Source organism: Heptranchias perlo, chromosome 21 (genome assembly GCF_035084215.1).
Source record: "Heptranchias perlo isolate sHepPer1 chromosome 21, sHepPer1.hap1, whole genome shotgun sequence".
NCBI lineage: Eukaryota > Metazoa > Chordata > Chondrichthyes > Hexanchiformes > Hexanchidae > Heptranchias > Heptranchias perlo.
In genome coordinates this window covers 37,693,643-37,709,492 of record NC_090345.1, presented here as the reverse complement: position 1 = coordinate 37,709,492, position 15,850 = coordinate 37,693,643, and the positions used below count along the sequence as shown (strand labels likewise).

At 41.5% G+C, this 15,850-nt stretch overlaps 1 protein-coding gene across 2 annotated transcripts in view; it reads right to left on the bottom strand.

The window, feature by feature from the left end:
* Positions 1-7,320: 7,320 nt before the first annotated feature.
* LOC137340148 (pantothenate kinase 1) overlaps positions 7,321-15,850 on the bottom strand; it is an 83,338-nt gene continuing 74,808 nt past the window's right edge. For both annotated transcript variants that reach the window (XM_068002489.1, XM_068002490.1), the window contains exons 6-7: positions 12,834-12,959; positions 7,321-9,146 (exon numbers count right to left, since the gene is read on the bottom strand). In XM_068002489.1, the coding sequence (XP_067858590.1) occupies positions 9,087-9,146; positions 12,834-12,959 (186 nt within the window). In that variant the 3' untranslated portion in view covers positions 7,321-9,086. The remainder of the gene's footprint in view (positions 9,147-12,833; positions 12,960-15,850) is intronic.

Genomic DNA, 15,850 nt, shown 5'->3' with positions numbered 1-15,850 from the left:
TTGCAAAATTTTAAAGACAATTTGGCACATTTGAATATGCCATTAATTATTGAATCATGTGATGGAATATTCAATTATGAAAATAAATATTGTACTTAACCCTTACCTAGGCATAAACCGTTAGCAGATCATGGGCTCATTTCTCCACTTGCGGTGCTGTGGCTGTCCGAGTCACTAATTACAGCAAGTGGAAGTCAGCATGATTAAGTGTGGCCCATGCCTTTCACTAGCTACTGAAACTGATCCTCTTGTTGCTACTGATAGTGACAAATAGGCAGGCTAATTTGGCACCTCTTCAGTGACTTAACAGCCCTAAATAATGAACTAAAAGTGGCTGTGGCTGCTGAAATAGCAGTGGAGAGTGCAAGTATGTGCAACCAAATGGAAGGCAAACATAGTAGCTTTCAACCGTGCTACGTGTAAGATGGTGAGCAAGCAATCTTTGGCTTAGTGGCCTCATGACCACCAAGGGCTCTTTGACCCTGTGTCTGACAGGAGGTGACCCAATGAGTTAATGTGGTGCTCCTGCTAGAATTACAGTGAAAGAGATCCAAAATAAGTTCAGTGGCATCAAGAATGTCATCAAGCTGAATGAACGAAATGCACCTAAAAACAGAGAGGGACTCTATTTTTGGTCAGTCCATAGAATTAGAAGTGGCCTGTTGCTATAGCCATGGCTATCAAATATAGCTTGCCTTAAAGTGGGGCCGGGAAACAAGGAAGCGAAGCTGTCATTATGAAGGCATCCTAGATCAAGAGAAGGGTTTTTAAATTGTGAATGAATGAATGCAGAATCTGTGAAAACCGGCTGGAGGAGAGGGGTGCATATCTTGGATATATGGGAACATAATATAATGTGACGATTTGGGGATGACACCTTGCGCTGATGTATGGTTTAAAGAGAATTATACAAATTTTAAAATGATACTCTGAGAACTTGCAGGATAGTTTACTTAAGTAGTAGGTGTGACACTAAATATGTGCAAAGTGTGATCTGTGTGCCAATAACAGGCTTTAAAGTGCTCTTTATAGTGACAAATGCCAAGCCATGGATGGGAATGAGTGGTGGCACATTACACCATAAAGAACGTTTCCTGTGGGAAATACAGATCTCGAATGTTGTTGGCCAAGGCACTGTTACTAGTCTTGGCCCCTAGAGTTGGAGACGGTATAAGCAACTATGATCAGGCATATGTATGTGTTGCAACGGTGCCTGATATGATTGCAGGCCTACCCAGCCTTCAAAAGCAGGCAGGCCTCCCAGGTTTTGATTGCAAGTCCACTGCAGCAAGTATTCTGCAGTTTATACGTTTTCCATGTGCTCTCAGCAGATGGAGGTAGTGCATGGTTAGCACTAGTAACCAGGAATGGAGAGAAGGAACCTTCCCTACAGCAACAGTCACCCCCATGGTCAGTTACACTCAACATATCCCATAGTCTTGGAAGTGCAAGCACCCTGTTAGCACACAAGATCATAGTTGCATCCAGGGAAGCTTCTTTCAGGTGGCCCATGTTACTTGCTGTTGCCCCTGTTTTGTTGCCTAGCAATGGAGACTGCTGTGCAAGTCCCTTGGAATGGAGGATACTTGAATACATTGTGGGCACTGAAAGGTCGCTCGGCTCCATGATGTACAGTTTGAGTGCACACCTAAGTGCTATCCACGGGTGCCTGACACATAGGACAACCAATATAGGCCACTAACTAAAACCAAGGAGTAAGCATGCTCCAAGATCCATGTTGACATTTTTTCGGTGCTGCTGGCTGCAGATGGCTACACCGTTTGTTTTTACAGCTTCTTCAGTGTTAACTTTTTGTAAGCCTTAGTTTAGTTAACATTAAAAGTGATACGAGTGTTTTAAATGTTTGTTTAACTGTAAAAGTTAATGTTTTCCTCAGTTATATTCAGTAGTATTACTGTCAGCTGAGAAGGCATGCTATAGAAAAGAATAAGGGTAAGATTTCTAAGGATTTGTAAGCACATGTTCGTCTATGTATCTATACATACATGTGTTATTTTTAGATATTGAGTCTTTCTGTTTTTGGGTTTGAACTAAATTGGAGTAATTAATGCTAACTGACCTGAGTTTACAGACTGAATGTCTGATTAAATTATCAAATTATGAAACTGTTTTTCTGTGGGTGGCTACTACAGACAGCTAGTTATTTAAACTATGTGAATATGCCTTGGGCTCGCGACCTGGGATTACCACATAAAACTTGGCACTTTCTGAGTTCATAATGCATTACCAAAATCAATATTTTTAAGGTGGATGAGAGCAAATAAGGATTGAATAACTGAATGTGATTAAGGTACCTGGAGTTGTTATATTGAGTATCGGAGAACGTGAATACAGTATATTTGTGGTGCTGTTGCTAAAGATAGCAATGTTAGAAATTGAAAAACAAAACTTTTATGCTTTCACAAAGTGTTTGAAAATTGGTTGTATATTTTAAATTAAAAATGAGTACTCTAGGTATATTTACACTGAAATTTGTTTGGCAGAATTCATGCGCAACGTGTTTTGCGACAATATAAGTGGGAATTGCAAGCGCCGCAACAAATTAATACGGAATGGAAATTTGTCTTTTGCGATTAACCTATAATTTGAACTTGTTTTTGTGAATGAATTATGTATAAGGTTGTAAAAGACATTTGCACTCTTGAATGAGGAGCGATCACAATCTTCTCCATTGAAGTGGATATCAATCTCTCTCAATCCACTTGAGGGGGGACTGAAGGATTTTGAGGCAATTACTTGACATTTCTTGAAAACAGATTGTGACTAGGCATATCTTGAAAAGACTTGTGTGGGTCAGCAGACATATCTGGGAAAACCTGTTGTGAGTCAGCAGAACCAAGCGATGCACTCTGAACTTGTTTATGAACTGTGGTCAACCAGGACTGTTCAAACCATTAAAATCATGAGTGTGTAGACGTGTGGTGTGTCAAGATTAGCAGAGATATAGCTCAGAAAGGGATGGGTAACAATCACAAGTGAAGGTAACCTATCAAGAAAGATGACCACCCAAATGACAAACCAAGAGTGGTTAAAGAGGATGATCATGCCAGCAATCATGTGCTGTCCATACCACTAAGGAAGGATAAAAGATAGAATTAGCCACTTCAAGGTGAGTCGCTGGTGAGGAAACAAACCGTCCAAGAAGACAGACGTCGGGAAGAACTTTTGAGAACAAACAGATTGATCATCTCAGTGGTTCCAAGTGCTTTGCAGCCCATTCAAAGGTTGTATGTATCTAATCCTTCAAAGTTAAGGGAACTGTAATGTAATATTATAATATCTAAGTTTGCCGATGACACAAAGATTGGTGGCATTGTAAGCAATGTAGATGAAGACATAAAATTACAAAGGGATATTGATAGATTAGGTGAATGTGCAAAACTGTGGCAAATGGAATTCAATGTAGGCAAATGTGAGGTCATCCACTTTGGATCAAAAATGGATAGAACAGGGTCCTTTCTAAATGGTAAAAAGTTAAAAACAGTGGCTGTCCAAAGAGACTTAGGGGTTCAGGTACATCGATCATTGAAGTGTAATGAACAGGTGCAGAAAATAATCAAGAAGGCTAATGGAATGCTGGCTTTATATCTAGAGGACTGGAGTACAAGGGGGCAGAGGCTATGCTGCAGCTATACAAAACCCTGGTTAGACTGCACCTGGAGTACTGTGAGCAGTTCTGGGCACCGCACCTTCGGGAGGACATATTGGCCTTGGAGGGAGTGCAGCGTAGGTTTACTAGAATGATACCCGGACTTCAAGGGTTAAGTTACAAGGAGAGATTACACAAATTGGGGTTGTATTCTCTGGAGTTTTGAAGGTTAAGGGGTGATCTGATTGATGTTTATAAGATATTAAGGGGAACAGATCGGGTGGATAGAGAGAAACTATTTCCACTGGTTGGGGATTCTAGGAGTAGGGGGCACAGTCTAAAAATTAGAGCCAGACCTTTCAAGAGTGAGATTAGAAAACATTTCTACACACAAAGGGTGGTAGAAGTTTGGAACTCTCTTCCGCAAACGGCAATTGATACGAGCTCAATTGCTAAATTTAAATCTGAGATTGATAGCTTTTTGGCAACCAAAGGTATTAAGGGATATGGGCCAAAGGCAGGTATATGGAGTTAGATCACAGATCAGCCATGATCTTATCAAATGGCGGAGCAGGCACGAGGGGCTGAATGGCCTACTCCTGTTCCTATGTTCCTAATATTACACTAACAATTGTATTAAGAATTGTAAGACTTAAACTAAAAAGTAAAGAGTGCTGTGAGAACAATTGAATTTGTTTGAATCTCATTACTCCACTCAATAGATTAAGACCTAGCGATAGGGACGTGAATAAACTTACAACATTGCAAGCATTTATTATATGGTCAAAAGCAAAATACTGTGGATGCTGGAAATCTGAAATAAAAACAGAAAATGCTGGAAATACTCAGCAAGTCAGGCAGCATCCATAGAGAAAGAAACAGAGTTAATGTTTCAGGTCGTTGACTCTTCGTAAGTTCTCTACCTGAAACGTTAACTTTGTTTCTTTCTCCACAGATGCGGCTTGACTTGCTGAGTATTTCCAGCATTTTCTGTTTTTATTTATTATATGGTGCTTTGCCTAATCTAAAAATTGGATGTGCCTTCCAAACTTGTTGTGCATCCCATCAAAGCATTCACATCACCATGGGGATCATTTTCTGCCAATATTGGGGTGGGGGAGTAATTGGCCTGATCCCCACCCACTTTTTCACCCGAGCTATTTCCTGATGTCACTTCCACTAGACGTACTAGTGCAAATACGGGCGGGTATATTAACATAATGCAGTAATGATGGTGTGATGTTATAGGTCAATGTCATGTTATTTCTGGCTCAGTAATGCTGGGCATAATTGATACCAGAATACAACAGACGCTCAGTGTTGCTGGGGCACCACAAAATATAGTGGTAAATGTGAATCACCAAAACAGGCACTATAATGGAGAGGCATGCAAGATTTTCATACTGTTACCTTACCCTGTAGGAATTTTGGAGGAAGATTGGAGGCAGTTTTACGTTGACATCTGGGAATGCTGTCTGGCTCTTTAAATTGGTGCATATCATGGAATCTTGCAGTAGGAGCTTACCCTGCCCCAGTGGTAAGCTCCCAAGGCAGCAATACCACTGGGACCCAGAGAAAAATATTTAAATTAGGCTGGCCATGGAAAATATGCCACAGTCAGTGCCAGGTCACTCAGGTGGGTGTGCTGGAGAGGAAAACATTGGCCGGAGATTTTGAAAGAGCTGAATGGTATACATGCAGCTGCTATATATGTAATTAGAATTGTAAATAATATCAACAATAAGTTCAATCATTTTTTAAGAATACTTGCTGTAATTAGTCAGTATGGTAGTAAAGCTGTAATATAGCAGTTATGTGATGCCATTTACCTCTGCATCACTACTACCTGAATTTCCCTTCATCTACATTATAGTGCCTCTAGCATAGTGCTAAAGGCTAAATAATTAATGTAAAGGCAGCAATTTAATCTGAGGAGTTTTAATGTTTATGAACTTCTCAAATGTTGCTGTTGTAGCTCATGATAATCTATCTGAATTACAATCTTGGTTGTCTACTCTCCTGTGTAGATCATGTTGTTGGATATTCCACTGAAAGTATGAGTTTTACTCGATGAGTGTTTTTATAATAATTCCTCCTACCCTATCTCCAAGCTAGTAAAGTATGCAACAGGGTTACAATTCTTCGAATTCCCACAAATCGCACTGCACACTAAAGGCAGGACTAACAGCAGTGTGTTTTTATCTGAGGTAGCAAAGTATTGATGTTAAGATGTACTTTTGAGGACATGAGAAAAATAAAAAGAAACATGTAAAGAACATTTTTAAAATGCCCTGTTTTTGGAGGTCTCCTATACTTGAATACTAGGATGAGGGGACATAGCCTAAAAATTAGAGCCAGGACTTACAGGAATGAAATTAGGAGACATTTCTATGCACAAAGGGTGGGAGAAGTTTGGAACGGTCTTCGCAAACAGCAGTTGATGCTAGCTCAATTGCTAATTTTAACTCCGATTGATAAATGTTTGTTAACCAAGGGTATTAAGGGATATGGGGATAAGGCAGGTATATGGAATTAGGTCACAGATCAGCCATGATCTTATTGAATGGCGGAACAGGCTTGAAGGGCTAAATGCCACTGCCACTCACTGCCTCCTGTTATGCCTCACCTTGTCCCGCTTTCTTGTGGGAGGTGTGTCAGTGAGTGTCCCGCAGGACGTTTGGGTGATGTGCCAGTCATGGTTAACTAGCTGCCAGTGTATGTGACCTGTGACTTGTGGGTGTGCGGCTTGCAACGGTGGTAATGTGTGAGGGTGAGAGGAAGCGTCTGAGCGGAAGAGTTGAGAACTGATTGGGTCGTTGGTTGGTGGGTGATGGGGGGTGTAGAGCGGGAGCAGTAGATGCGGCTAGTGGTGCAATTGGTAGGAGATGCCACTTGACAGTTGACCTCACTCACCTTGACCACTTGTGTCAAAGCATTGAACTTCTTCCTACACTGCATACATGTTTGTGATGCTATGCGCCTGACATTCACTTCAACCCCTACTGCCTCTTGAGCATTTGTCTGGAGGGCCTCTTGCACCCCTCCCCTGCGGATATAGAATGCCCCTCTTGCTGTCCACCTCTTGCGCCAAGGCCGCTAGTGTATCAGCAGAGAACCTTGATGCATGCTCTCTCGCAGGCCTGATACAAACTCAGATCGACAGATTGGTGAGGTCTGGCATGCAGATTGGAAGATGTGGGATTTGGAAGATGTGGGATTTAGAAGTGCGCAACCTTTATTCAATGTTTTACCATAACTCAACAGTTACACTTGTGTTTTACGTGTGCGAGGTCTGATCTCTGTTCAGACTCTGTGCAGACCCGTATCGTACTTTTTGCAAATAAGAGGTGCAGCCTGCCTTTAAGAGGTGCGAGCAACTCACCTGAGATTTAGGCCCCCCTGCTGGTGAGAAGTGGAGAGAACGAAGAAAATGGAGAGACGAATGCAGCTGGGCCTCAACGCTGCACATCAATCAGGTAAATTAAGTTGCAGCACCAATCTAACCTGCTGGCTGCGTCAGTTCCACCAGGCGCGGGCTAATCACGCACCGCGATGCCTGCGCCCGGATTCGGGGGTTCACCAATTTATCCCCCCCAATGTCTACAGCGAAGCTGGAGTCGATAAAATCTATTCCACAATGCCTGAATAATTTCTGGGTCTACAATGAAGCTGAATTTCTCAAGTAAAATAAAAATGCCACCATAACAAAATTTGAAATCTGACATATTTTGAGTCTTTATTTTAAAATGTAAATTTTTTCTACTTTCCCAGTTGGGTTAGAACACACATTGTACAGTTCCATTTTTATACACAAAATGGACTTCCAAGAACAACACGAAACAGACTAAGACCCAGTAACGTACACTGTTAAACCATTTCAATTAGCGTTATATTCTTAGGTAAGGCAGCAACTAACCTTACATATTTCCAGCTCTTCTCAAGGTCCTCATTCTTTTGAATTCAAAAGGATTAATGCTGGTGGTATACTTAATTAGCCCACTCAACACATATGAAATCAGTTTCCATAAATGGCTAAGGACATACTGCTCTTAGTCAATAATCCTGTCCTTTTAAAATACAAATACGTGGAAAACAGGATAGAAATATAGATAGAATGACTAGCTACAATAGCATTTAAAGTTAGTGATTGAATTTAAACTAAACAGATCGATGTATAGGAGTACGGAAATGAAAGGAGTTTAGATAAAATCCGTTACGCACCAGAAGTGGTAGAACATTCCAACTAAAATCAGGTGCAACAACATTACACAGCCAAAGCCATGCATCTCCTGCCATCATGGAAACCAACCCCAGATAAAAAGACATTTCATATGTGTTAATCATTTTTTTAAAATCCCCAATAAAACTGAAGTTAATGTGTTAGAAACATGATGATATCAACGGAATGTGGAATATATTCCACGAAGAAGCTGATGTTTAACCCACATGTATCTCCAACATCAGCAGATGTTTGGGTTTTCCTATTTAAGAGATTAAATTCATTGATCAGGTATACCCTATACTTCAGGTAATTAGTAGTAATTACTAAAAGGTACCTGCCTCAAAATGCATAGTACAATGATGGGAATTATGTTTTAAAAATACAGTTTTGAAATCAGATAATGAGCTGTCACAGTACAATGTAATGCAGTTTGATGACTTTTCAATCATACAGTAGTTTTTATGAAGTGGTTTTTCTTAAAAATGAAAAGAGAACAAATATTACCCAAGCAGCTTCACATTTGTGGAAAGGTACTTTCACTAATGTGACCAAAATAGTGTTTACACAAAAAGCTTTGTTGTGACCAGACAAGCACTTTCAGCCATAAAATCGGCACATCGAGAAAGGAAAGGCTTTCAAGCTGGTCTTTAGATTGGCACGTCTGCCAGTACCCATGGTCACTACTTGTGCGTGTTCAAAGAAAGGTCATCCTTTATAAATACTTACACAGGACAGTTTTACAAAGGCAGCAAAAATCAATGAGCTACACTATTAACAGGTTCATTTTCAGCTTTGTAGTATCATTTGAAACTAAGGGCAGGTCATGAAATGTCATGAAAAAAAATTACAAATCTTCCAGGTTGTTTATAAATAATACTTAAATCATTACAGTTTGATCATTCACAAGGCAGTACATCCCAGAAGAGAAAAAAAAAATCAGATCGGTCCACATTTATACAGAAATTATTATTTTCAAATATCAATACATGAAACCAGTGGGCTTTGGCTATCTTGCACATTGTTTAAAATATATACAGTATATACAACAGCAGGTTATTAACTTCCCTTAGAAATGAGTCTCAGTGCAGCCCGACAGTAGCTGCTGTAAAGTATGAGATTTATTCTTAAACTGATGTGAAAATTAAGAATAGTTAACCATTTAGTTAGATGAGTTTCTTTCCAGCACTAATTTCTGGACAGTAGCTCTTAAAATACAAACGATCTTCAATTGATAGTTGAGGCTGTCTCTGTACCTCATTGAGCGTCTGTCATCTTCAGTAATTCCAGCAATGCCCCGACTGCTCCAAAATAACCCTACAGGATGAAGAGTGAACAGTTTTTTTGGATCTATGGTGGCTTTTCCCAAGAATCGCAGTTTTACTACTACTACTACTACTACCACTACAACAACAACGTGCATTTATATAGCGCCTTTAACAGTAAAACGTCCCAAGGTGCTCCACAGGAGCGTAAACAAAATTTCACACTGAGCCACATAAGGAGATATTAGGATAAATGACCAAAAGCTTGGTCAAAGAGGTAGGTTAAAAGTGTGCTTAAAGGAGGAAGAGGGAGAGGTAGAGAGGTGGAGAGATTTAGGCAGGGAATTCCGGAGCTTAGGGTCTAGGCAGCTGAAGGCACGGCCGCCAATGGTGGAGCAATGAAAATCAGGAATGCACAAGAGGTAAGAATTGGAGGAGCGCAGAGATCTCAGTGGGTTGTAGGGCTGGAGGAGATTACAGAGACACAACAAATTACCGCGTGTTTCCGGACCCCATAGAAATAGCAAACGAAAAATATCTGAGCCATATCTGTGCTAGCGAGGTCAAAGGCCAAGTGATTGAAGTCAATTTTTTTTCTTGTATTTGTTTTTTTTTCCTCTTTCCCCACTCTGTTCTGCAAATGATTTTTAGTTCCCTCCAATCAGAGATGCCATTCATTATTCCGCCAGCAAGTAATTGCGCAGGTAAACCCTTTGCAGGCTTCTGCCGCTGTTCAGCTGTGCAGAAAGTAGCACAGGTTGACACATCCTCAATCTCTATTCCGCTGGGCAAGGAGAATGTCAGCATACCAACATTCTGCCAGATGATGGTGCAGTTTCTACTTCAACAGGGTTTATTCAGATTAAGTAGCAAACTTAATTTCTGCAACATTACATTAATATTCAACGCCCACATAAGCAAACCTACGTACATGTTTAAGAGATCTATGGTACATACTCAGGTCAAATAGAGAGACTTAATGTGACTGATTTTTGTCACGCTACCACCCCCAATACAGGCCACTGGGGCAAAAACAGTTAAGTAGAAAGAGATAAGGAAAGGAAGCTGCACAACCAATTGGCAGTGGGAGGCCTCCGACCATCTCCAATGCTGCGTGTCCTCCCTCTGCCAATGGGAAGTGGGAGAAGGAAGGATTGCTGGTGCTGGAGCTAAAGTCTGGAGTTGCTGGGCTGTGTACAGAGTAAGAGAGATAGGAAGAGTCGTCGTACCCTGGTAATCCTTGTAAGGTCATTAAATTTCTTTGTGCACTGCAGCCAGGTCCTAGGAACTATGGTGCTAGCATTGACTCGCCCAGCCACCTGTCTCCACCGCTGCTGGCTAATTTTCCAAGTCACCCGTCTCTCATCTGAAAGGAGAACCTCCTTCCTGTTCCTCATTTGCTCCGTAAGGACCTTCATGGAAACACTGGAGAATCAGGGTGCTCTGGCTGACTCAGTTACGCGCTGTCCATTGAGCACCTTTGAAAAGTGCACCTCCCCTTTAAGAGCTGCAGGCTGCTGCTAGGATTCCAGCACTCCCAAATGGCAAACTGCCTATAGCAAGTGCAATTAGCACTAGCAACTCACCTGATTAAATGTGTCCCCAACACTAAAACTGATTGGACCTCCCATCGATGTCAGTGGGCAGGCAGATCAGGCACCCTGCCCATAGCCTTCCTGATCTGGGCTCCACATCAAAATTTACCCTAGTGACTCTCGAACATCCAACACATATCTTTATGAACTTTCAGCCCCTAATTACATGTACATGGCTAGTGGGTGCACCCTAAGCTTTACTTATAATTTGTTCCACATATTGTTCGAAACATACTGCCTGTGCATTCCTGAATAAAGTCCCTTAATTTCTAAACGCTTTGCCCTTTCTCAGTACTGCACTGAAGTGTCAGCCTGCATTATATGCTCAAGTCCTCGAATGGCACATGAACTCACGACTGTCTGACTCAGCAGCTAGATTGGTGCAACTAAATCAACGTGACACTCAAGAAGAACTGGTTTTTATCTCCTGAGATTAATGGAGTGGTATGTCATAAGTTTGCAAACTTTCTTTTAATAAAAGTTTATTAATTCCCCATTACAGCACTAATTTTTTTTTTAAGATAAGCACACTTCTAAAAGGTTACCAGTTGACCTACTGTGGCATTGCACATGGGGAGTCGAGATCAAATGGGGTATTCAGATCAGTCAAGGTTACAGGGTGGAGGATAACTGATTTGGAACAAGGGGAAAGAGAAAGGAGGCAGGGAGAGAGGGGGAAGGAGGGAGGGGAAAGGGGAAGAAAGGAAAATGAAGGGGAAAGAGGGCTGAGAGGGAAGACTGCAGTCTCTCACTGTTGGGGGGGGAGGGGAAGGGGAAGTCCAACGAGGGTTGTGTTTGATTGGCAGGTGGAAGGGGGTTGAGGTTTGCTTGATTTGTGAAGGGGAGGTCCTTTGCTAGGATTTCTGCCCAATGGTAGCGGATTGGTGGTGGGTGGGGGGGGGGGAAAGTGTGCGTTTGTGTTTTTTTTAGTTGGACTTATTTTCTTACGTGCTGGCGGATCAGGGTGGATTTGGTTCCTTTTCCACTGTGGGGGTGGAGAAGGTCGAGATAATTGTCCATCTCCTGGCTTGTGATTCAGTGCCAACAGTTCTGCTCAGTGGGTCGGGTGGGTTGTAGCAATTTATCTGACTGTGTTCACAGCACTGTGTATTTTACCCAAAGATATGTTTGCAGTGCTTCTGCCCATCTAGCACTTTCTGACAGGGAGCCGATGCCTGGTAGGTTTCTTTCAAGCTAGTAGTTTGTGGTCCATGCGGTACTCAGTTGGGGGGGTGTTGGAGGGATGGGAGCTCATGTATGTAATTCGATCCTTGTGTTTTCATTATTTGTTTCAATTTATATTAGGCAAACTTTTCAACGATTTGTCTACAGTACACTTTACGATATCTACTGTTACGTTAGCCAATTCAATCTCCAATTTCCAGTTCTAAATGCAGCTTTTTGTTTCTCCCTCCACTTTTTCGGACACCCACCGTTAGCTTTCTCGGTTACGCTTTTATCCAGTTTTCAACATTTTTTTTTAAACTTGGGAGGAGTTATTTCAACAGATGAGCCTTTGCTTTTGTGCATTTGTTTTTGTTCAGATGATACAGCAGCAGCGTTTGGGCCTCACAGGTTGTTTTAAAGTACTGTATGCTTGGTTTGCTGTTATTCTAGAGGCGGCAAATAGGCATTTATCTTCTGAGAGAGGTGGACCGGTTTATTGTTGAGGGTCAGGTGGGGGCTGTCATGTGAATTTATGTGGCTCTCCACAGTTTTCAATCAGTCACGTAATATTGTACTTGTGGCGCCATCCACTGGTGCGATACCGTTCGCATCTTGATACCACTCAAACAGTCAGATCTTGCCAGCTACCTCAGGATCAGGTACAATAACAATGGTGATCTTGTTGCATCCGTTCTTGTACAACAGGGATTCAAGATTCCCCAGTTCAATAATGTATTTGGTAAATGAAACTCCAGTCCAGCTAATCGAGTAACCCTATCCAAACCTCAGATTTACACCAGATATCTTCCTTGGCATAAGGTTTCCACGGTCAGTGTAAGTGACTCCACTTGGCTCACTTGAAGTTAAATCATACGATAAAATAGAGATTGCGTACATTTAGATCTTGCGCTGGTTTCAATTAATTCAGCTAGACGTCAACTCATTTAACGATGAAATACAACATTACTGATACTCACCTCATGTTCTAAGAACAAAGCTTTCAATTGTCCATTGGACCAATAATCCATGGCATAGGCTAATAACTTCATGGAGACCATATTGATTCTCAGGAAGTTTCCAACAAACACCACCCTGTCGATATTCTGTAATAAGGTCAAAATTGAGAAAATTACAAAAAAAATGTAAACATTTATATCAATCTGATCAATTTCAGGAAACTTCCACTGGGTAAATGCTTTGCATGGTGTGGTATTGAGTTAAACAGACCAGGAAGATCCTTTACTTCCTCTCTGATCTGTACTGAGTTAACTCTCAACCAGGGGGATCGGTTAGAGCACTACAAATGGCCTCAGTGGCCTAGGTTGGGGTGGGGGGCAGAAAATCAGCCAGAGTTTCTGTTCCTGACCTCTGCTAGAAAATTGCACCAATCTGAATGTTGGGAGAGCACAGGTCGGTCCAATAGCTTACTGATACTTGCATCTAGGCTCACATAACTGGAATGGCCACCCCTCCCAGCCCGGTCTCCTGTCCATGGAACCATACCTTAGGATGAGTCCCTAACCTTGGGAGAGGACAAAAGAGGAGTACCAATCTCCAGTTTATTGAATTTTCTGTTATCAAAATGTTGTAAAAATGTTGAATTACTTTTTTAGGTCTTTTAGGAAGTTTTAAGTGAGAGGGGCTTACCTCCTTATCTGTCCCACATCTTCTCCTTCTGCCTACCCCCCAGAAAAATTATCGGTGATGTCCTGGTTCACCTAATATTTCACTGAAATACTTGGAAGAGCGTGCACTCCCCTAACATTTCCATTATTCCCCGTGGAATATGCGCTATGCAGAGATTAGTATATGAGCACTTAATGCATGTGTTAAATTTCATAGGTGTTAAGCTGCTTGTTTTAAAATGGTTAGACACCTCCATTAAACTAATTAGGCTAAGGAATTTAATACGAACATGTTAAGCATTTGCAAAGTAGCTTCACACAGCATAATTTTGTGGCTAATGTTTTGAATTAGAATCATGCTAACCACAATGTAAGCACAGACGAGACCGAATCTCAGGAGCTTTAGAAAGAACAAACTTGCATTTATATAGCACCTTTCAAGTTCTCAAGACGGTTTCCTACTACATATATTTTCAATAGACAATATTTTCTACAATTTATTATACAATACAATTGAAGTAAGTCACTGTGTTCTAAATATATGTTTAATTCCTTTAAATGTATAGAGGTCTTTAATTAAAACTATGAAATTATAATATTATAAAGTACACACCATGTTTACTCACAAAAAACAATGGTTTGTGCAACAGAAACATATAGAAAACTTACATCACTGAGTCCAAGATGCTAGTCCCTGCACTTTGATAGCCCTGTACAATGCTGCTTGATCTCCATGCTACAAGGCAGCACTGTAAAGAAGCTCAAAGCACAGAGAGCATGTGAAGACGGATCTGTTCTAGTTTCACAGGATCTTCTACTCAGGTTTTTTTTTTATAAAGACAAACTATGCAAACACCTATCACTGATTATATTCCAGAAGCTCGTGGCTTGTGGTACATGGAGTTTTTGTCTCAATCATTATCAAACTTTTTGGTGTGAGGCATTCGTACAAATACTGTAGCACTCTCATAACCCTCCCATCCAAATATCTGAAAAACAGGCCCCAAATTCAATGGATGGGGGGGGTGGGAGTTGGGCTCCCACCCGAACCTGGCTGCGGATCCACTACCAAGCCGGCAGGCAGGAGCAGGAATTCAGGTGGCTTAAGGCCACAGCCGGTACATAAGAACATAAGAAACAGGACCAGGAGTGGGCCACATGGCCCTTTGAGCATGCTCCACCATTCAATCAGATCATGGCTGATCTTCGACCTCAACTCCACTTTCCTGCCCGATCCCCATATCCCTTGATTCCCCAAGAGTCAGAAATCTGTCTATCTCAGCCTTGAATCTACGACTCAGCATCCTCAGCCCTCTGGGGGAAGAGAATTCCAAAGATTCACAACCCTCTGAGTGAAGAAATTCCTCCTCATCTCAGTCTTATTGGCCAACCCTTTATCCTGCGACTATGCTCCCTAGTTCCAGACTCTCCAGCCATGGAAAACAACCTCTTAGCATCTACCCTGTCAAGCCCTCTCATAATCTTATATGTTTCAATTAGATCACCTCTCATTCTTCTAAACTCCAGAGAGTATAGGCCCATTCTACTCAACCTCTCTTCATAGGACAACCATCTCATCTCAGGAATTAATCTAGTGAACCTCCGCTGCACCGCCTCTAAGGCAAGTATATCCTTCCTGAGATAAGGAGACCAAAACTGTACACAGTACTCCAGGTGAGGTCTCACCAAAGCCCTGTACAACTGTAGTAAGACTTCCTTACTTTTGTACTCCAACCCCCTTGCAATAAAGGCGAACATTCCATTTGCCTTCCTAATTGCCTGCTGCACCTGCATGTTAACTTTTTGTGTTTCTTGTACAAGGACACCCAAGTCTCTCTTGAAACCAACATTTAATAGTTTCTCACCATTTAAAAAATATTCTGTTTTTCTATTCTTCCTACCAAAGTGAATAACCTCACATTTCCCCACATTATACTCCATCTGCTACCTTCTTGCCCTTGCACTTAATCTGACTATATCCCTTTGCAGACTCTATGTCCTCACAGCTTACTTTCCCATCTAGCTTTGTATCGTCAGCAAACTTAGATACATTACACTTGGTCCTTTCATCTAAGTCATTAATGTAGTTGGAAATTGCTGAGGCCCAAGCACCAATCCTTGCGGTGCCCCACTAGTTACAGCCTGCGAGCCTGAAAATGACCCGTTTATCCCTCCTCTCTGTTTTCAGTCTGTTAACCAATCCCCTATCCATGCTAATATGTTACCCCCAACCCCATGAGCCCTTATCTTGTGTATCTACCTTTTATGTGGCACCTTATCGAATGCCTTTTGAAAATCCAAATAACATCCACTTGTTCCCCTTTATCTACCCTGTTAATTACATCCTCAAAAAACTAATAGATTTGTTT